General features: G+C 40.8%; 1 protein-coding gene across 1 annotated transcript in view; it reads left to right on the forward strand.

Moving 5' to 3' along the window:
- Positions 1-1,422: 1,422 nt before the first annotated feature.
- The window catches only part of ZMYM4 (zinc finger, MYM-type 4), a 26,617-nt gene continuing 6,079 nt past the window's right edge, over positions 1,423-21,960 (forward strand). The window contains exons 1-23 of the mRNA XM_010015290.1: positions 1,423-1,459; positions 1,854-2,378; positions 3,954-4,021; positions 4,616-4,786; positions 7,528-7,606; positions 8,043-8,295; positions 8,909-9,083; positions 9,197-9,409; positions 10,764-10,914; positions 11,548-11,663; positions 11,794-12,066; positions 12,557-12,707; positions 12,975-13,147; positions 13,514-13,664; positions 14,756-14,893; positions 15,175-15,212; positions 16,385-16,529; positions 16,980-17,101; positions 17,468-17,639; positions 18,585-18,638; positions 18,757-18,936; positions 19,704-19,798; positions 20,350-20,521. Coding sequence (XP_010013592.1) covers positions 1,877-2,378; positions 3,954-4,021; positions 4,616-4,786; positions 7,528-7,606; positions 8,043-8,295; positions 8,909-9,083; positions 9,197-9,409; positions 10,764-10,914; positions 11,548-11,663; positions 11,794-12,066; positions 12,557-12,707; positions 12,975-13,147; positions 13,514-13,664; positions 14,756-14,893; positions 15,175-15,212; positions 16,385-16,529; positions 16,980-17,101; positions 17,468-17,639; positions 18,585-18,638; positions 18,757-18,936; positions 19,704-19,798; positions 20,350-20,521 — 3,592 coding nt within the window. The 5' untranslated portion in view covers positions 1,423-1,459; positions 1,854-1,876. The remainder of the gene's footprint in view (positions 1,460-1,853; positions 2,379-3,953; positions 4,022-4,615; positions 4,787-7,527; positions 7,607-8,042; positions 8,296-8,908; positions 9,084-9,196; positions 9,410-10,763; positions 10,915-11,547; positions 11,664-11,793; positions 12,067-12,556; positions 12,708-12,974; positions 13,148-13,513; positions 13,665-14,755; positions 14,894-15,174; positions 15,213-16,384; positions 16,530-16,979; positions 17,102-17,467; positions 17,640-18,584; positions 18,639-18,756; positions 18,937-19,703; positions 19,799-20,349; positions 20,522-21,960) is intronic.

Genomic DNA, 21,960 nt, shown 5'->3' on the forward strand with positions numbered 1-21,960 from the left:
ATGGGGATTCATTTTACACTAGTGTAAACTTGGTTGGCTACAACTAGACTTCCAGGTCAACATTAAACTTGCATCTCTGGAGACACTCCAAGGGTTGTTATAGTGGTAGCAGGACTCAGGCCTTGCAAACCTTCCTGAAAGGTGTTTCCTTACTCTCTCCCTCTAGATAATTACCACAAATTGACTTGCATCAGCCTTGTGGAAATGTGTAACTTTCTTTTTTCCTTTTGGTTCCGTATTTCACTTTTTCAGCCTCAACTGTCTGCTCAGAGAAGCTGGAAAGTTCTGGTGAAGTATCAAAGTGGCTTGATCTTCACAGTGCTGGACAGATTCTCACTATTCCATGTGTGTCATATTAAGCTGAAGCAGCTAACTCCTCTTGAAGACCTGGAAGTGATAGTAGAAGGAGACTGATGGGCTTTTTGCTGTCAGATGAACCCTAGGAAAATATGTTGTCATCCTTTCCCAGAGCTGGCTGCTACCAAAATGATAGTTCCCATCACAGTTCTATAGAACATCGGGCTTACCAGCTAAATGACTTGAGTTAAATGAAATTAGAGATCATCCCTTTGCTACCAAATCCCATTACTTTCCTTAAGATGGCTTAAGAATTGAAGTGTGAGCAGGATCTACCAGAAAAGAAAGTGTTGGGCTGGAGACGTAGAGAAAGGAGAGATGACTTTGATGAATTGCTGTTATCTTTTAGGCAGAAGGGAAGGATGCCAATGAGTTGGACATTCTAAAGGAAACTTTAATTATGCCGAGTGCTCGTAGTTCTTCAGACAGCACTGCAGCATGCCATCAATTTTAATGTCTGGCAGAGAATATTTAATGTAAATGGATGTTTTGCACCACACTCAGCACTGTCAGCTGAGTTGTTCTTCAGTTACGCTCCCAGTGACACTCATTGTCTTGTTACTGTCAGGAAGTTAACCATTCCATTTCACTGTTCCTGCAAAGGAGACGTTCCCTGGTAGAGAGGTGAAACCTTTGGATTTGTGCAGCCCATGTCAGTGGCAGCTGGATATGCAGCTGTTTTGCCATTTATAATGTTCAGAGGAAGTGAAGGCTCATAGAGCATCAAAGAATCTGTGATCCTGACCTGGTACAGGTATCTTACATAGAAGTGCAAATCTTGATGCGTCCTTCCCTCCCCGCTCTCCTCCACCTTCTCTGGGAAGCAACACTAACTCTGAATTGTCATTGTGTGCTTTTTCTATGTACTTGTGAACCTGTTAGGGTAAATGTGACTTCTCAGTGATGTGACAGCCTTAATCCGTAGAACTTTGCTTGGGATGAGACAGGAAGGAGGAGGAATTGTGACCCTTCTTGTTGGTTTTGGTTTTGATCGGGTACTTTTTAGCAAAGTCCATGGCAGCTGACCAAGATAATGATACAGTGCTTTCCTTTTTACAGTTTGAAGATAAATCTGATGCGGTATTTGATATTACAGAAAAATGTAAGTATCTTTATTTATCTATATAAGGCCACAGTTTCACAAAACATTTCTTACAAGTATCATTGCTGCTGAAAAAGACTGTCTTGCCCTTCTCTGTGCCCTTGCTACTCATTCCCTCCCTGCATTGCCTTCTCCACAAGTGTTACAGATGAGATGAATTTAATGGGTTTTTGTGTTAGTTTTACTCAGTTCAGCTTCTGCTTCACTATGTGGTGAGTGGGACGGAACTGTTCCTTATGTCAGCAATGTTTTACCAGTAATGTTGGCCCAAGAAGGTTTAGAGTATTCAAGGAATTGCAGCATCAGACAGATTAGCAAAGGACACTTTCCCTCGTCCTTTGTTACATGTAAAGTTGGTGAATTTTCTGACTGTTTATGGGGTTTTTCTCCCTAGGTGGTGAAATTTTGGATGCAGAAATGTCGGAGGACACTGACCACAACCTGACACCTGCCCTCGACACCATATCTTATGGAATACAGAATCGAACAGGATCTGAAAACTCACTGCTGGATGATGATGATGATGATGATTACTTCCTGAACTCTGGGGATCTTGCAGGCATACCTGTTGTGGGGAGTGACAACGAAGATGATCAGAATTTCACTCCAAAAGACAAAGCGATTCATGATGAAGACCATTTGGAAGAGGGCAAGAGAGTTACAGATCATGACTTGGACAGTGAAAAAGAAATTCAGATTCAGAATGCAATCCAAAAGGATCTCACTTCACCATTTGAGCAGGGCCCTGTATTTAAATCAATTCGAAAAGATTTTAGCATAACAAGAGATAATGGCAAAGAGACTTTTTCAGCAAAGGACAAGAACAGAGAAGGACATTTTCAAGAACGTGAAAAACGGTTGGAAAAAATCCCAAAAGATATGGATTCTAGATTGAAAAGCAGTTTTCTTGACAAAGCAGGTAACTGTTGGCATCGTAGGCCTGGCTACCCGGCAAAGAGGAAGAAAGAACTAGACAGAAATCAGCAATAGGGCTAGTTATTAAAAACACCATCTTGTTGAAGAGAATGTGCTATATGTAGGGAAGGATTTTATAAAGAACCCTAAACCACGGTGAACTCTGGAGCAGAACCACGAGTTGCAGAAGGGCCTGGCAGCATTAGGGGGGTCTCATCTTCCACAGCTTGTTTCAAAGCCTCAACATATCCTTCGTTGCTGTGGTTTTCTAAACCAAGCTGGGTGACAATTCAAGCTTCCTTTTTGTTTTGTCCTCACTGTGTTTTACAGACCTTGGAACTCCTTAAAAGAAAAGATGATGAAGTTTAGTTTAAATTGATAGCTGGGAAAGATTTTTTGGAGCAAAGTATCGATTCTTCATTAATGTGTACATATTTAAAGCAGTGTGCATTTGATAGTAGCAGCACAGAAAGGCTTGCTAGAAATGTGTTAGTGTCTGCAGGAAGTCAGCCAGAGAGTAGCTTCAGATCTGCTTTTCCTGGGAGAGTGCTCTCCTTCTGCCTCAGATGCTTGTGTCTTGGACTTTGTCCAGCCAACATGGAGAGAACCAGAGATGCCTGTGATCTGTTTCTCATTTGAGGGAGCCTGACAGTCACCAGTAGTCTTGCTGCCCACACACTTGGTTTTGACTTCCCAAGCTCTGAAAGTTACAGTAGGAGAGTGAATGAAGGAGTTAGGAATAACCAGGCTGGAATGTGTGATTTAACTGTATTCAGAAGACTGTGTGGAGTGAGGGTTGGTCAACAAGTGAGAGCCTCCCGGCTACTTGTTCAGATTCACAGCTTAAAATTCTGGTATTCAACTTTGTATGTCTAGCAACAGCATCTTAGAATCAGTGCTTCCAGGTGGCACAAATGATAGAGAAGCGATACAGATGTTTTTAAAATAAAGAAGAGTTAAAGATGTCTCATTACTTTTACCTTCAGGTAGAAATCAAGTGAAGAATATTCTGTGCAAAAGATGTATTTGAGAAAATTGTAAATACCTGCAGTTACAAGGTTGTGGCTGAAAGCTGTGCAGCCTCAGGTGGAGCAGTCAGTAATTGAAAGAGCAATAGTTAGTGCTCTTAGGCAGGATCCAGGCAAATCCGGAATTTTTGTGCTAAAAAAGCATAAGCCACTGTTTCCTGGGAAAGAAGGCAAAGGCAAAAAAAGAGTAGAACAGGAAAGAAAAGGTTGAAAGTTGTTGCTCTGAAAGATATTCTCTGATTTAAATGTTGAAGCACAGGAGAGTTCAGAACCCACAGGGATGCAGAAGGTTCTGAAGGAACAATTTAGCTCAGAATATCACAGCCATTTTTCTGGAATGGGGAAATAATGACCCAATAGAATAATAATAAAATGTCAATTCTCTTTAAGGAATACCATCTTATTTCCAGGGAGGAGAAAGGAAGTAGTTTAATACTTCTGAGGTGCTGTCAGACTATGGGGTTGGGGATCAGCATGAGACTCTAGATAGCTTTAAAGGAAATGCATTGGAATCTGTATTCATTTATATTTAATGTATATGTTTTCCTCAGTTCATAATCAAGTAGAAGAAACATTACGGACGCAGTTAGCGCCACAAACTCCAGAAACTAACTTCAGGGTAAGCTATAGATCTTTCAACCACTTTTGCAAGTGCAGCAATATACTGGAATAATTCAAAATACGTATTTTGTATTTGAGTGTAAATTTTGAGTATCAAGAAAACTGATCTTCTGACTCTTAGACATCTTTGCTACTTAAGCGTGCATATAATATTGTAAAAGTTTGCTGACCCTCTCTTTGGATTGAGGATTCTTTTGGTAGCCACTTTCATGTTCAGCATGGTCTGACTGACTGGTGAGCCGAATCTAGACCTGGATGCATCCATCTGACCTGCTGCCTTTTTTCCAGATGAGACAGGGAACAGCTCTTATCAACAGGAGACACTGCCCAAACGACCGAATGCCCTTACTGACAACCAACTTAAAGAGCTGGGTGGCTTCTGCTTTGTCCAGAGGAGTGAAAAGGATTGGGGGTGGGATGACAGAGGGTGCTGCAGGGAGGTAGAGGCAGCAGCTTGCTGCCCGTCGTGTCTCCTACCTTCCAGTGGCAGGACCCATTTCTCTTGGTCTGCAACAGAAACTCCCCTTGGTAGCAGCCCAACTCCTAATGGCAGTTGCAGGAGGGTGAATTCTTTTTCATATTATTGTTTCAGGAGTCTAGCTACCTATTTTCTAGTAAGGAATCTATTGGACAAGAGCTGGGGAATTCCTTTGCACCAAATATTAGAATTAAGGAGGAGCCTTTGGATGACGAATATGATAAAGCTATGGCCCCACAGCAGGGACTATTAGACAAAATTAAAGATGAACCTGATAATTCCGAGGTAAGTTTCCCATTGCATTTCTCATTTTGGTCTGAGAACTGACCGCATAAGCTGGATGTAAATTCAGCCATTTATTTGGTTTGTTGACCGAAATTTAACTAGTTTAGTAGAAGGATTTTTCCCTCTTAAACTACCATGAAACCCAAACCCCCAACTTTTTGATGTCATATTACCATGTCACTGAAAATATTTTGCTTTTCAGTTAGGGAGAAAGCAAAGTGCTTTAGAACTTTCATTATTGAATCTGTGGCAATATCGACACTTTATCTCAACTTGGTCTCACTAGGAAGTAAAACACAAATCGTGTTTCACTGAACAGTTTGTGAGTAGTCAGAGAGATGTGTAGTTGAAACTACACGTTGCTGCTACGTCCCTCTTAAAGGTTCGTTGTTTGTTCTTGTTGTAAGTTAACCCTTACAGGTCTTACCTTAGCAAAGCATTTCAATATGTATAGGTCAGTGAAGTCAGTTTAAGTATGTGTTTAAGTGAGTTTCTCGTTTGAGACTGACATTTTTTATGATGATATAGGTAAAAGTCCAATAATGGCAAAGCGGAGAAAGTCCGGCCTATGAATTGAGTGGTGCTGGGGCGAGGATTGCTGAGCTCTAACTGGTCTCTTTGCCACTGGTTTGCTGTGTGACACCAGGGAAATGATCTGTGTTGCAATTCCTGTCTCCTCACTGCTAACATTTGGGTTACGTGCCAAACTTTACATGGAGTTAAAGGTGTGCAGAACTTCCAAGAACATCCCACTTGCATCGACACGAGAGTGCTGGTGTTCTTGTGCAGGCGTTAGTTTTTCTAGCATCAGGCTTTGTACTTCTGCTAAACCTCCTCTTCTCCCTGGGCCTGTCTTCCCAATATTTTTTTCTTCTTTTCCCATGATACTCTTGGTTTAATAAAATAAAGAAGCAAACAAAGTGTTTGAAACTATTCAGATTTCCCTGCCCTTCTGATTTGTTCAGTGTCCATGAGATTGATTTTGTTTTTGCTTAAGCGTATATAATGTCAAACCACGTGTAGGTTGGTTAAATCTCTATTCTTTGTCCTCCCAGGATGGCATCTGTTGTGTGGACTTGTGGGGAATACAATGCAAGATGTCTGTGGTTATCAAAGATCATGCTAATAAGTAAAAGTGAAGACTTGAAGGATTTAAATATCTGTCGTGGTTTAGACGGACAATATCAAATACTGTATTGTCCAAAATACTAATTCCTGGAGTAAAATCCTGTAATCATCAACTCTGCTTGATACTGGAGAAGTATGAGAACTGATGAAGGTTCATTTTGTTTTGCTTTAGATTGGAATTAATGGGGGGGGTGGGGTGTTTTTTTTCATCCATGCTGAAGGAGAAGAGCATTTCTTGCTGTAACCGATAGTTGGAACTGAAGGTTCTTGGCTTTCAACACCTTTACACTGCTGTGATACTATGCTCGATCATGCACAGTTGATGTCAGGATTTGCCTCTTATTGACTAAGGATAAAACTGCAGTTAAAATGCTTAAAAACCCGTATGTCTGCAAATAACTAGTTTTTTAATTGTTCTATTAAAAAAATGGTGTTTTAAACCCCATCATCACGGCACGTGCATACACAGCTTAAAAGCTTCTCTTACTTGAGCTTTGATTGTTTCAGTCTGGTGATGAATGAATGCCATTGCTGTTCTCCTGGGAAACCTGTTGAGAAATAGTTTGGTAGCCTTAGTATAGAAACACTTCATTTTCCCATAGAAGTTAGAGAAGTGTTAAGCATGTATTACATGGATGGTAGTTTGTGATTTTAGGAGATGGCTTAAGCTGAGGGAGCAGCTCAGTGCCACTGAGAACTGAAAGCTTACCTTTGCTCAGTGATTTTGAATTGGCTTACCTTGCAGCCAGACAGCAACTGTGAACTGAGCTCAGTCATAACATGACATCATGCTTCAGTACTCTCAGATGACTGTAAGTAGGTTAAATCTTACCATCTCTAGAATTCCAAGAGATTATGCTTTTCAGCCTCTTAAGATTTACATGCAGAGTGTTACAAGCTGCTTTATGGTTCAGATTTCTAGGGAGAGCATGAAGCATGGTGTCAAAGTATGAATAGCTGCTGTAGAGTAAGCTAGTAATTTATAGTATGTCAGCTACTCCACAAGCGGCTGCCTGCAGGGATTTTCTCATCCGGCAGGAAGTGTAAGGTTATCCCCCTCTCACTGAAGCCAGTCAGAGCATGAACTGTGATGGTCTAGCTCTAGTGGTGCCAGCTTTGGTCTGCTGAGAAGCTTCACCTTAGGCTACTCCGAGGTACTTAACTCATGGTTGAGAACCAAATGCATCTCACCATCTAGGTCCCAGTCTCTAGTTCATTATTATCATCTATTAATGTGAAGTCAAAGTTTGTTTCACAGGATAGGAGCAAGGACTGCAAAACACTTCTGGATGGGAAGTTTGTGTGAGTGGAAAGCAGAGGATTCCCTTAAGCTTTTGTCTGGGTGAATTCTGAGGTGTCTTGGCATATGGCTGGCAAGGGGACTGCACCATTCTGTTTCCACATGACACCCTGGGTTGTAGTTTGCTGTGAACCTCTGGGCAGGTTCTGTGTGTAGCTCTCATATAGCAACATCTGTAAGCCTGGCCTTTGGAGCAGGCTTAGGGGACTCACTCGTCCTTATGATTCAATACAGCGTTATGAAAGAATGGAAATCATGTAACCTGTTATTACATGTGTGTATTTGTTCTCCTTTTCCTTTCCTTTTGTTCTAGGAGTACAGCCAACAGCCAAAATCTCAGGAAGGGGAGCTGAAAATCAGTGCCGTATTTTCAGTCAGTGGCAGTCCTCTTGGTAAGGAATAGCCAAGACTAACTTCATTTAAATCTGTAAAATATGTCACCTATGCAAATAGCCTTGCACGTTATTCTGGATTTCATTTGCTATGTCTTACCCCAGTAGGAAAAAAGAAGTAGTTTGTTTTAGAAACAATGAAATTCAGAGATTATAAAACAGTTGTATTCGAAGCATAGGACAATTGATTGCGAAAGGGATGTTAAAAGTGTGTTCCTCAGTCTTAAGAGTAGTTGAAACAATTTACTGTGCAGAAAACCAGCACAGAGCATGTAATTATGGAGAATTCATCTGCTATTTAATTCTCCCCTAGACCCTGACAACCCACGTGAAATCATAAGCTTTGTGCTTGCCCCCTGCACACAAGTGAGTTATGTTTTAATCCATCTCTTAACAGTTACCCTGTGTTTTCTCTGTGTGTTTTTGTTCCTTTTAGCTCCACAGCTGTCATCAGGTTTCCAGCCTGCTGTGGCATCCTCTGGCATGAGTAAAATGCTTCCTTCAGTTCCAGGCACAGCTGTTCGGGTTTCCTGTTCTGGCTGTAAAAAAATCCTGCAGAAGGGGCAAACCGCATACCAGAGGAAAGGCTCTACCCAGCTCTTCTGCTCCACACTGTGCCTCACTGGATACACTGTTCCAGCTTCTCGCCCACCAGCTTCTACCAAGAAAACCTGCTCAAGCTGCTCAAAGTAGGACGGGGCTTTAATTTGTTGTAGTAGTAATTTGAAACTTCTCTGTGAGTGACTGCTCCAGATGAGACAAAAATAAGGAGAAAGTTCAGTTTGTTAAATCTGGCAACAAACAAAACTGTAAATGGGAGATAAGAGATGGAAAGTTGCAATACGAGTTGGACCGTTTTGGACTCAACTACATGGTGATTAGAAATTGTGACTTTTTTTGTCCCTACCCCACTGTGATTGGTATTTTCATTGATAAAGGGGATTATTCCACCCATCCTGCTTTCTAATTTATTTTTTTTTTAGTAGGAACTGTAAAAAACAGTTCCCTTTTCCCAGTTCCTTTTGAAAAGATTTAATGACACAGTTTGATGTATTTATAGGCCACTCCTAAGTCCAGGTGCAAAGTGGTTCACAGAATACCTACTTGAGAATTGTACTTCGTAGCTATTTTCCTAATAGGCAAAGAAAAATGAAGTCAGGTACTTAGCTCAGCAAAAAGAAAGCTTTAAATTAAATGAATCCACCTTCTTCTAGAGAATGTTTAGTCTGCAGAAAAAGGACAGTAAGTTGACATGAAGCCAACCCTAATTCTTTATCTGTTTCTTTTTCTTTTTATCCACAGAGACATTCTAAATCCAAAGGATGTAATCACTGCCCAGTTTGACAATACAAACTCCAGTAAGGATTTCTGCAGCCAGTCATGTCTTTCTACATACGAACTGAAAAGGAAACCTGTTGTTACTATTCGCACTAACAGCATTTCAACCAAGTGCAGCATGTGCCAGAAGAATGCAGTGGTAATTGCAAACTTTTTTGGTTTAATTTCCTTTAGATCAGGACAACTTGCTATCTCAGAGGTGAACATACATATTCTCTCCATCCTCGTTGCATATTCTTTCTTTTCTTCCAGATTAGACACGAAGTGAATTACCAGAACGTTGTACACAAGCTCTGCAGTGATGCCTGCTTCTCCAAGTTCCGCTCAGCCAACAACTTGACCATGAACTGCTGTGAGAACTGTGGAGGATACTGCTACAGTGGCTCTGGCCAATGTCACGTGCTTCAGATAGAGGGACAGTCAAAGAAGTTCTGCAGTTCAACATGTGTGACAGCGTACAAGCAGGTATATATTGATAGAACATTAAAAATATGTCTTTGATTAGATTTTGGGTGGTCTAAGAAATACCCAATTTATTAGTTGATTATTTTGGTTACTATCTAGGTCTGACTCCTTTTGCCATTCACTGGTTAATCTTTGCCCAAACGTGTTGCACTGTTTCCCTTACCACTGAACCGACTACCAGAGTGTTCCAGTGTGAGAGAAGACACACTGGGCCCACTCAGCAGCAGTCCACTGTGACTGCTCTCAGCCTTTGAGGTGCTCCCTGATTGAACGTTCTCTACTAAATTGTAGCATTTGAATTAAGTGGAGAGGAAAAGTAATAATTCACTGATGATTTTGATTTTAATTTTAAAACTTAACATTTAATTTTCATTATAATGGAGCCTCTTAAAGAGCTGAGAAGTTGTGAGAACCTTAATTTCTTATAATAGCTCGATTAGTTTTGACTGACTTATTTTAATGCAATTGCTTCAGGAAAAATTGCCCTCTGAGAAGATAGTGAAACTTCATTTTGTGACTTGACCCTGCTCCCCCATTATTTACGCCAAGAAAGGCCTAATGAATTAAAAAAAAATAATCTGGTAAAAGTATTTAATCTGAAAAATTACCTACAGCATTAATTGTCCTCTGAAATGAATATGGAAATTAAATTACCTAAGCTGGAAAGGGGAGGGATTCCATGCTACTTTTGCATCTCACATCAAAACCGCATATAAGTTAGTCTTCCTGAAAATACAATATGTTCAGAGTTTACGAAGTTAAGTGTAATCTATTTTTAATTGAATTTTAAACATCTCTCAACTCACTTGTTAGATACATTCTGGTAATTTCTGGGGGTTTGTGGGTGTTACATATCTCTTTCCCAGTTTGCTACCAGATAATCTTCAGGGAACCCACTTCTTTCTGTTTCTTGTTTTCTTATCTGTTAGATGGGAACACTGCTTACATGCATAGCTAATGTATCAAAAATCAGAAGCAGAATGTTACTGCTCAGCAAAGATGTTTGAAGTCATCTGATACAAGGTGCTTGCTATGTGCTGTTACAACATATAGTGGCGTTTGTGCTTGGAAGCTTTGCCCTGGCAGCTAGGGTACTGTTTGAAGTGGCCTGCAAAGGTAGCATTTACCTAAAAGAGAGAGCGCCCAAATGTCAGGTGGTCAAAGTATGACTATATCAAGCTTACCAGAGAACTCAAATATTACCTGCATCATAAATCATACATCTGTAAAGTAAGTGCTGTTTCAGGTGCACTGGCAGTCACTTTTATACGTATTTTACATGTCAGTGATTTATTTCCAGGTTAATGAAGGCACTTAAGTTCCAAAAGAATGACCAATTTTCGTGTTTCCACAGAAGTCAGCTAAAATTACACCTTGCACACTGTGTAAGGCTTTGAGATCTTCAGCCGAGATGATCGAGAGCACAAATAACTTGGGAAAAACGGAACTGTTTTGCTCTGTTAACTGCTTGTCAGCATATAGAGTAAAAATGGTTACTTCTGCAGGTAAGTTTATCTTCTCACTTCTTTAGAAGCATACTTTCACATAGCTCAAACTAATTTGTGTTGGAAGTTAAGGCTGATACTCTTTTTTTAGGAGGGTGGGAAGTGGCTTTGTGTTTTAAGGGGAGGTGCTGAGGTGGGATCTTAAGGACTTTTGGCTACAAGTAAACCTAACAGTGATGGTACAGCTATTTCAGCTTTGTTTTTAGAGAGTTTAACATGACAATAAACCTTAATCTATTTTCTTGTCTTGCAAATGCAGCTGGTAGGTTTCCCAGCTAGACAAATCTACTCCTGTGGATGTATGCCATATCCCTGCTGTGACTGTTCTCAAGGGTGATCAGCTTAGTTACCTCTGCCTAATGTTGCATTGAGCTAGGCAAACATATTCTCAGCTATTTTTCTTGTAAAATGGAAAAATGCTTACTAACATCCTAGGGATACTGGGAGATTAATTAAAGGATCTGGCAAGCAACAGGTACTGCAGCTGCAGTGTCTGCTTCTGTAGAAACTTCATCTTGAGCTTCTGTATGTACCTTGGCTTGTCATTTGAATTCTCTGTTCTTGTATGCACAGTGCAAAATTACCTGCACTACAACTTGATGTTGCATAAATCACTTTTTGTTTCACCCTCAGGTGTTCAAGTTCAATGCAACAGCTGTAAAACCTCATCACACCCCCAGTATCACTTAGCTATGTCTGATGGGAGCATACGCAATTTTTGCAGCTACAGTTGTGTAGCAGCTTTTCAGGTATGACATTTAGGATTTCTTCTTAGCTGAAGTAACAGAATAATGAATTGATGGTGGAAATATTTGGGATGCTGGGTGAAATCTGTAATACTGCAAAATAAGGTCGATTCCTCAATGTGTTTTCCCGCAGAATCTGTTCAACAAGCCTGCAGGAATGAACTCCTCAGTGGTACCTCTGTCACAAGGTCAAGTCATTGTAAGCATTCCCTCAGGGGCGATGGTATCTGCAGGTGGAACCACCTCGACTGTGTCCCCCAGCTCCATGAGCAGTTCAGCTGCAGCTGGTCTACAGAGGCTGGCTGCCCAGTCCCAGCAAGTCACTTTTGCCCGCCCTGTTGTAAAACTCAGGTGTCAGCACTGTAACAGATTGTTTGCAACCAAACCAGAACTGCTTGACTACAAGGTAATGAAAATTAGGGCTTTTCAAGCTCGTATTTCTGAACAGAAACCCAAGAAATTGTAGCTTATATGCAATGGCCTGTCAGTACTGCTCTGTCACTTACTGAGACCTGCTATGGAGGAATTTGGAACTGATTTTGATATCATTTAGCCATTATCAAAATTAATACTGATACTAGTTCTTTGATCTTACATACAGGAAAAGAAAACCTCCAAAAATACCCCAAACCTTACGACTGCCTGTCTAGGCAAGCACATTCCTGATTTTTGGTCCCAGAGATGATCCTTTTAATGCCAGAGCACGTTGCTGAAGGGTTTCTGCAGAAAATTGTGCTGTATTTGTTAAAAAGCTAAATTAGGAGGCTTATTTGCTGTCTGCTGTTGATTTCCAAGGGCATGAATGTGCTTCTGAGTTTTTATTAACAATTAAAATGTATGATTTGGGATGTGAAACATGGAAACATTAAAGCCAAAACATTCTGGCTGTGTTGCAGGGTAAAATGTTCCAGTTCTGTGGGAAGACCTGCTGTGACGAATATAAGAAGAGGAGCAGTGTGATGGCAATGTGTGAATACTGCAAAATTGAGAAGATTATCAAGGAGACGGTGCGATTCTCAGGCGTAGACAAAGCGTTCTGCAGTGAAGGTAAGGAAGGGCAGCACTGTGTCTCACACAAATCAAGTCAGAAGTGTTTTGTCTTAAAATTACTGGTGATAAGAGAAACCTAATCTTTTTAGGTTAGAAAAGTGGGGATGTTTTAGGTTTAGAAAGACAGAACTTTGTCCACACTATGTATTTTAATGTTTCAACATTATTACAGACATAACTAAACACAAGAAGTAGCGTTGCTGAGCAAATATCATTTTGATACTAAAGGATGTTTTTGGTTTTTGCTATTTTCTCTTCTTTTAGGTTGTAAGCTGCTCTATAAACATGACTTGGCTAAGCGCTGGGGAAACCACTGTAAAATGTGCAGTTACTGTTTACAGGTTTCCCCTAAACTGGTGCAGAATCTCTTTGGGGGGAAAATGGAGGAATTTTGCTCTGAGGAGTGCATGTCTAAATTCACAGTTTTGTTTTACCAGGTAAGCAATATTCTCAAATAGCAACCTCTAGAATATAAATGTGTCAGTGAAAGAACATTTGTACATCAGGAACTATGCAAACTACCTGTAGTTGAGTTCTGTGTCCATGGGAATATGTTGCATGTACGTGAGAGATGAGTAGATCCTTCCTAACTTCTGAGGACCAGTTTTCTATATAGAGAAAACCTAATACAGGTTGTGGGGAGATAGATACTGAATGTTCTGCTGCTCTGTGTTACCTTGCAAAAATGATGCACCCTTACAGATTTCTTCACACTGTATTTGCTGAGCAGGGTGCAAAGGGGTTTTTATACACTTTGTTGCTATTTACAAGTGTATTTAATTTCTCCCTCACTTTTTTCCTAGATGGCAAAGTGTGACGGTTGTAAGAGACAAGGTAAACTCAGTGAGTCCATGAAATGGCAAGGGGAGATCAAGCACTTTTGCAATCTGCTTTGTATTCTGTTGTTCTGTAATCAGCAAACTGTTTCTGACCCTCCACCCCCAAACAACACAGGTAAAACAGGCTGGGGATACCATTGTCTTATGGTGTGCATGATAGTGGTATGAAAATGTATTTGGAAACTGGATTCAGTGAACTTTTTAAGATGTATCTTCTACTGGGAGTTTGAGAAGAAACAAAAGCACTTGCTTTTCAAACACTTTCATAAAACACAGGCCCATTTTATGGGGTAAAATGTACTGAAACCTGTTGAAGACATGTTAAATACCTAAAGACGGGCATAATCTAATCTCCCACTGAGTGATGGTGACTGCAACAGTAAGGTAGCCAACAAGCAATAAAGAATATTAACTGAACGTTTGTAGCGTGCACCAGGCCATATTCAGCTCCTCAGCTTTGTGCATATCTGCTGCTTACATTCATGGGAGCTCTTTTCCCTGAGTAAGAGCAATATATGTAAGTAACTTTATACTTCCAAGCCATAACTGTACAATGTGACATTCCTGATCTTGTCAGTACGTTTGGCTGCCACTAAGGAGAGCAAGATGTATGGTGGGCCTGCTTCTGCAGAAGTGGGCCTACAGCTTCAGCTGAGGCAAGTGCAGTGCCTTCGCAAAACTGGTCTCCAGGCATCTCTCTGTCCTGGGGACTTCTGGGGTGATGGAGTGCCTCAGAACAGTATTGTTGGATAAAATGTGGTGATTCATGGTGATGTGTTAATGAATGGTGCTGTCAAATGGAAAGAACTGAAGAATTCCCGTGAGAGGCTCCTAGAATTCACCTCATTCATTATTGTCAGGATCTCAACTGTCTCCTGTACTGCTTTTGTTCTGTACCAAGCACAGTGAGGCATCCAGTCCTCTTGTCTCCTGAGTGCTCCTCTAATACACATAATGTTAGAAAGAGAAAGCCACTTTCATCCTATGGTGAACTTCTGAAATGTTCCAGTGACTGGAGAACAGCTGAAGTTTGCTTGTGGAACCAGCTCCTATTTACACGGAAACGCTGCAGTTTGACACCTACATTCCCTTCCCATACATCAGGCTTTCTCATATGGAGATAAATCTGGAGGGTGGGTGTTGTTTCAGAAATGCTCTTTTATGAATTATTGCTTATTTTAGTTTTCTTCTGCTCATTCTGTCCAGCAAACCTTTCTACGGCACCAGCTTCCTCATCAGGCCCTCCTTTGAGAAAGGACTCAACCCCTGTCATAGCACATGTGGTGTCCCTTGCAAGCACCCCTGCTGCCCAGCCTACAGTTAACTCCAACAATGTTTTACAGGGTAAGACTGCTGCACATGTCTGTATTTTTAAATCTCTACTCCTGAACATTGATATTTGCTCAGGGATCTTTTCCACTGAGAACAGGAGCCACTTCTTCATTCTGCTTCACATCAGTGCAGATGCTTAAAGTTTTGTCCTTCCTTATCTAAATGATGACTTAGATTTATGTACATACACCAGGGAATGAGGTTTAGTGGGAGTTCTTTCCCTTGACCTTGGCAGAGTATGGGTTATGGTCCTTGATGTACACAGGCTATTGTATGGTTTCTTATCTTCACAGGTGCAGTCCCTACAGTGACAGCAAAAATCATAGGAGATGTAAGTTTTATAAGAGCCTCTTTTTCTCATTTTTGCCCAGATTGTGTCAATAACAAGTGAAGTGTCCAAGAATTTTTCACTTGTAACTGCTTTTCCTGCTTGTGATAGGGATTTAGAATGCATCCAGCTTGCAGGTGTGCTTTTGAAAGAATGGATAGAACTTGTACAGTACAAAAGTCTTTCTGTGTCCACTGACAGACTGGTTAGAAGCTTTAAGACAAAGCTTGTCAAATGGTAGCTCTTGAGATGCCTGTAGTTCTCAAGCAATTCATGTGTGGCTTCTGTACTCGAGGCCACCTTCAGTGCCCAGAAGTGGGATGTGATGCCAGGAGCAATAGCATTGGAGAAAGGGACCAGCATGGGCTGCTGGGGCTTAGCTTTCCTTCTCCACTCCTTAGTAGTGGGTAACAGCTGTGGGGAACCACTGCCACCACTTACCTGTAACACTGGAGTTCCTGTTCTTGAGCTCCTTGAGTTATGTGGTGCGCCTCTTGCAACTCTCTTAAAATATGAGGATTTTATTATGTAGCTCTTAGGTTCTGGGAGACTGTCTGTCCTGCTTTTAGCTGAAGTGTCACTTATGGATTAGAGTATGAATTTTCCCTAATGAAATAGATGCTGTTATTTGAATCCATCAATGAAAATCACAGTTAGCAGGACATGAAATCAGTACAAGCATGAACAGTCAGTCTCTGTGTAACAGGAAGTGAGAATAATACTGCCAGCATTTGTGTTCATATTTCACTTTTATTTCTTTTCACATCAGTGGTTTCACATCAGTTTCCTATGTTTTTGGGCATCTGTATCAGCCAGACTTCTAGTCATCAGAAGTATCTTAACTACTCTTTATATCTTTGCCATCAGTAAGATTCCAGGGTCAAAAGTATAGAGATATTTGACTACAGAAACCAAATATTTGTGCAGATTTGTGCACTGCACTGTTAACATTAAAAAAAAAAAAGCCTATTGTTTGGTTAAAATGAATTGAGGTGAGGACCAGGAAGTGCCAAATACAGCATTAGCAAGCTGGTTTTGCAGTAGTTTTTAAATGATCATTTTTATCAGCAAGGAGAGTTTTAAATTGCTGAATCTCCCCCAGAAGAGAGCAAATAAAAATCTTTTGTTATCCATCAAACCAATACTGACCCTGTCCTCGTGTGTTTTTCCAACAGGCCAGTACTCAGACAGATGCCCTAAAGCTGCCATCATCACAACCACCTCGGCTTCTCAAAAACAAAGCATTGCTGTGCAAGCCAATCACACAGACTAAGGCCACCTCGTGCAAACCCCACACACAAAACAAAGAATGCCAGACAGGTATGTATCTAATCTCCTACCTGTTTAACAGAAGCCTGTATTGCAGTTGAGAGAGCAATGCATGATTTGTGTAACAGAGAATATTTTAAAATGTATTTTAAAACCTTAAATAGTTTTCAGTTTGTTGGGTGGTATTTTCCAAGTAGCAGTTCTAAAACATTTCCTATTCATTGAAATCCGTGAAGCTTCATGTGTGATGAATCTTGAGATTTGCTTGAACTCATCTTTAGCATTCTGAGATCATCTTAGCAGTGGGGAATGAAGTGTGATGGTTAAGTGACATGCCAAAGGCATGGGGTTACAACAGTGCTGAAGTGAAAGATGGCTGTGAACCAGGACACGGTCCTGTGCACGCTGCGTTACAAGCAGAAGTCCAGACAATTATCGTGGACACTCTGGTGTGTCCTATCTTTAAAGAATTTTTGTTGTGTTCTGTTTTTGGTGTAACAGAGGAAGAAGAAGTTGTTCAACCCCAGATCATTGTGGTACCTGTTCCTGTACCAGTGTTTGTGCCAGTGCCCCTTCACCTCTACACTCAGTACACACCAGTTCCACTTGGGCTGCCAGTACCTGTAAGTTATACTTCAGTTCACTAGAGAAGTTGTTCCTTGTTCTGAACAGGACACAGAGCAGTGTCATTGGGTTTTGTTACTAGTCATGCAAGTGGTATTTGGAGTCCTTGAAGCCATTTTCTTTCGTTACCACATCATGTTTGATTAATCATCATCATACAAAACTACCAAGTGGTAGGGTTATTGCAGAAATGAAACAAGTTGTCCAGTCTGGAATGATTTCAAAGTTAAATCCAGTAGTCTTAAAATATGTGTAAGATTAAATGAGAGGAACCTTCCTTGTGTATTTGCTGTTTCCCTTCACCCCCAAACATGCTATCTCAACAATCTAATCTATCAATCTAATATTTTCCACATGTTCCATAGGTACCAGTTCCCATGCTCTTTCCAACTACCCTGGATAATGCTGATAAGATCATTGAAACTATTCAGGATATCAAGGAAAAGATTCCCACAAACCCATTTGAAGCTGATCTCCTTCAGATGGCAGAAATGATTGCAGAAGATGAGGAGAAAGAAAAAACACACTCTCATGGTGGTATGTGGTGTTTTTAAAAAGGAAACTAAATGTAGTGAGATGGAGATCCTCTCTCCATGGAAAACAGCTAGAGAAATAGATGTAGGGCCTGTCTTGGCTGCTTCCCAAGTGTGAATGCCAAGTTAAATGGTCCTGTTATCTTCCCAGCATTTATTTTCCACAATGAAAGTGTTCATGCAGGTAAAGTGTCAACGTAGACAGGACTATAATGCCCATGCCATGTCTTAGCAATTTTGATTACTTTTCTCAAATGAGGAGGCCTTCTGGGAATTCAGCTGAACTGTGTATTTGGAGGTGATTTTGCCTCTGTGTACAATACTCTGTTTTGAAAACGTATTTTCTTTTAAGATTAATTTACTCTTCCTCCATAGTTCCATTGCAGGTGCTGGATATAGTTGCACCTTCCTAAGCTTTTGTAATTTCACAAGGTTTATCAGTCAGCATTCAGTAGAGTGGTACTTCTTTTGACAGTAACAGATTGCTAGAGGTAGTGATCTCCATCATGCATTAGCAGGAGTCAAAATCAAGAAGACAAAGCAGCTGCTTTACAAGAATATTTTCCTATCAGGCTTTTTATGGTGAATTCTTGGAGGGTGATGCAGGTTAGGCTGTGTTAGGCAGTGATTGTCCTATGTAATAAATGTGGAACAAGCTGAAAAGAAATGAATGAAATATCTTACTTGTCTAAAATGACTCAAATAACAAACAGGGAGGGATGGAAATGTTTGAAAAAGCAAATATGGGTTAGTGTTCTGCATTTCTGTTTCTCCCATAACAGCATGACCAAGGTAGAAAGCTGGCAGGAGAACTGTAGTGGAGGAGAAGACACATCACATGTGTTAGTGTTATGACCTAATACATAGATTCTTGATGTTGAAAGTATTTTGTATCAGCTCTGTAAGCTGTCAGTCATTTGTAGATACAGATCTTCTTCTTTTCTCGAAGGATCTCAGACATCTGAGCATGAGCTCTTCCTGGACCCCAAGATATTTGAGAAAGGTCAGTTAATTTTTTTTTTGTAAATGGATTTTGATCCTGCTGTATCTTTTCTTGCAAACTCCTCTTTTTGTCTGCCCTGACCCATAGCACATGGTATATCTTATCGTTGTCATTACAGACCAAGGCAGCACTTACAGTGGAGATCTAGAATCAGAAGCAGTGTCCACTCCACACAGCTGGGAGGATGAGTTAAATCACTATGCCTTACGATCAAATGCCCTGCCAGAACCAGATCCAGAATTGAAGCAGTTCTCCAAAGGTGATGTGGAACAGGACCTGGAGGCAGATTTTCCATCAGGTCAGTATAATGTGAATAAAAATGTATTGTTGTATAAAAGTACACAAATTTTCTGAGTAACCATTGTACCAGTAGCCTGCTTACGAAGGGTATGAGTTTTCCTGTAGAAAAACTGAATATTTAAAGCTGCAGTAGTATATCAGCCCTACTAAAAAATACTGGATTTAAAATACTACTGATGTCTTTAAGGACAGTGTTCTGCAAAGCCTCCGACAGGAGTAGCAGGTAGCCTTGCTTGACTCCTTTGAATTTATCCCTTCTGTGTCCCTAGATAGAATCCTAGAATGGTTTGTGTTGGAAGGGACCTTAAAGCTCCTCCAGCTCCAACTGCTGCCAGGGGCAGGGACACCTTCCACTAGAGCAGGTTGCTCCAAGCCCCTGTGTCCAACCTGCCCTTGAACACTGCCAGGGATGGGGCAGCCACAGCTTCTCTGGGCACCCTGTGCCAGCGCCTCAGCACCCTCCCAGGGAAGAGCTTCTGCCTCAGAGCTCATCTCAGTCTCCCCTCTGGCAGGTTAAATATAATCTGAGTGTTGCATAAGGATAAAAGTTTGCCTGAGTAAGTACACCCACTGTCTGAGGGGGCCTTTACGCTCTTCTGAGAATTTATTTTCTTTATACAGAAGGTACATGGATTGCGTAACTGTTCAAAGGTAAAGCACTATTTGAACATACAGGTGTGATTGTCAGCTAGTATCTAAGTGACACTTCTACCTGGGCTCTTACATCATAAAATTAAACTCTTCTTGGTGTTGATTTGACTTCAGACTCATTTGACCCTCTCAGTAAAGGACTGGGTTTGCATTCACGTTCACGAGCAAGACGGAGACATAGAGATGGCTTCCCACAGCCAAAAAGACGGGTAAGAAAGTACTTCTGGAACACAAGTTCTTTCCACTTGAAGTAATATCATCATGTGCATGCCTATTCTCAGAAGTAAAAAAATACTGCTCCAGGGTGAAAATGAGAATTCAATTTACCTACATTGTGTATTTTTTCTTGTTCTGCTATATAAGATTCCCCTTCTCCCCCCACAACTAGGTAGAATAAATGCTCTTTTTAGTGCAGAACATTTTCTGTATGTTTCCAAAAATGCCAAAAGAGATGTCTTTTTAAGTACTGTCATAATCTACAGGAAAAACTCAATTTTTGCTTGTGTAGCTAGAGCAGAATAAATTTCTGTGCATATTTATCACAGTAAGAATTGTATTTTAGAGCACCTTGTCTGTAAAATGTAGTTAATATTTGTCCATGTAGTAAAAATACATATCTATCCATTCAAATTCTGTCATGAGAGTAGGATTTTGTTACCATGTCAGCATAACAGTCTTTTGATAAGAGATCACGTTAGGCATCCATAGACCAAGTGCTTATAAAATGTTGATTTGTTCTGGTATGTTTGTTTGCCTGTAGGGTCGGAAGAAGTCTGTAGTTTCTGTAGAGCCCCGGAATCTGATGCAGGGCTCCTACGCAGGATGCTCTGTTTCTGGGATGACCCTAAAGTATATGTATGGGGTAAATGCCTGGAAAAACTGGGTCCAATGGAAAAATGCACAGGAGGAACAAGGGGACCTGAAGTTTTCAGGTAAATTCTTCTCTCTCTGTGGAAACAGAAATAGCTGAAGAGCACTTGGCATGGAATATTGCTCAGATAACAGTTGGGATTCAATATTACTGAGCTTTATTCATGAGTGGAGAAGAGATTTTATGGACTGCTGTCTTATTTCTTCTCATGCATTTAAAAATCATGGCTATTACATTCGTAATTGATCTGTTATCTACTGTAACAGGCTCCAAAATACCAGTTTCCGTTCCAGTGTTAGAAATGTTGCTCTTTTAACCTCCATTTCATGTTCATTTGAATGTAGTAATTCTTCAGTTGTGGAAGAGCTGCTCTATGCAGCTGCAGAGCTTTACTCAGCTGTTATCAGGCCATAATTCTAAGTTGACAACACCAACTTGGCCCCATCTTTTTCATCTGTAGCTGACACATTCACAAAGTATTTGTTTGTCACCAGAACTGTTTGCTGTAAAAAATGTGTGCTGCAACATGAAAATCTTAACAGCTTGTTTCTAGGCTTTACAACTGGAAAGAAACTTTCCAAAAGTCCACCCCAGTCTGTGCTGCAACCTGCCTGAAACTAACTTTAAAAGACACAACTTGTTCTTTGTGTCTCACGAGGCTGATAGGTAATAATGACAACATAAATGTCACTTTGGTTTTTCTTTCTCCTTATGGATTATTTTCCTTTTTCTTACAAAAGCCAGCAGTCCTGGGACTTGGCAGTGTCTAACTCCTCTTTTCCCCAGTCTCAAATCCATCTTACGTGCTTGCACTGAGAGTTTTGTGGGCAAGTTTTCAGAGTCAGGCAGAGAATTGCAGTTAGGAATATAACTGAGCTTTTTGAGGATGGTGGGGAAGAGAGCAAACCATCTTAAATACTTCTGCAATGTGAAGGACTGACTGTGGCAGGGCTTATATAAGAAAGATCCCAAAGGGAAAAATCCTAGTTAGAACGAGATCTGCTTTTTCCTCTTACATGGAATTTGTGTTGTCATTACAAGAGAACAGCTGGGTTTTGTTTCCCAGAAGAAGAGTAATCACATGAATTACTGTGTTTTCTTCTTGTGCCCAAGGAAGCAAATACTACAGTCAGTTCCTGGAAACTGTGTCCATCACAGCCCCTCCCAGAAAGGTCCCTTTGTTAGTCTCAAGCAGGCACTTCTGTAAGTTGTGGAGTGCCCAAACCTGGTAATTTCCTTGCAGATCTTCTGATCAGTTGCCTGGTTGCTCTACTTCCCTTGCCAAATCCCACACATGTCCCGTTAAACTCTTCATTCCATCCCGCTTTAAGAAGCCAAACATGCTGCACTTAACTCGTGTCCAGAACTATTAGGAAATACTTAAGATCTTGCTTTCACTCAGGATTCCCCTGAGTCCAGCTACAGAGGTGAAACCTGTTTGTCAACCCTACGCTGCCAGCCTCAAGTACATGCAGTCATTGCCGCGCCAAATCTTTGGGT

This window comes from Nestor notabilis, unplaced genomic scaffold (assembly GCF_000696875.1).
Source record: "Nestor notabilis isolate BGI_N333 unplaced genomic scaffold, ASM69687v1 scaffold26805, whole genome shotgun sequence".
In the NCBI taxonomy this organism is placed as follows: domain Eukaryota; kingdom Metazoa; phylum Chordata; class Aves; order Psittaciformes; family Psittacidae; genus Nestor; species Nestor notabilis.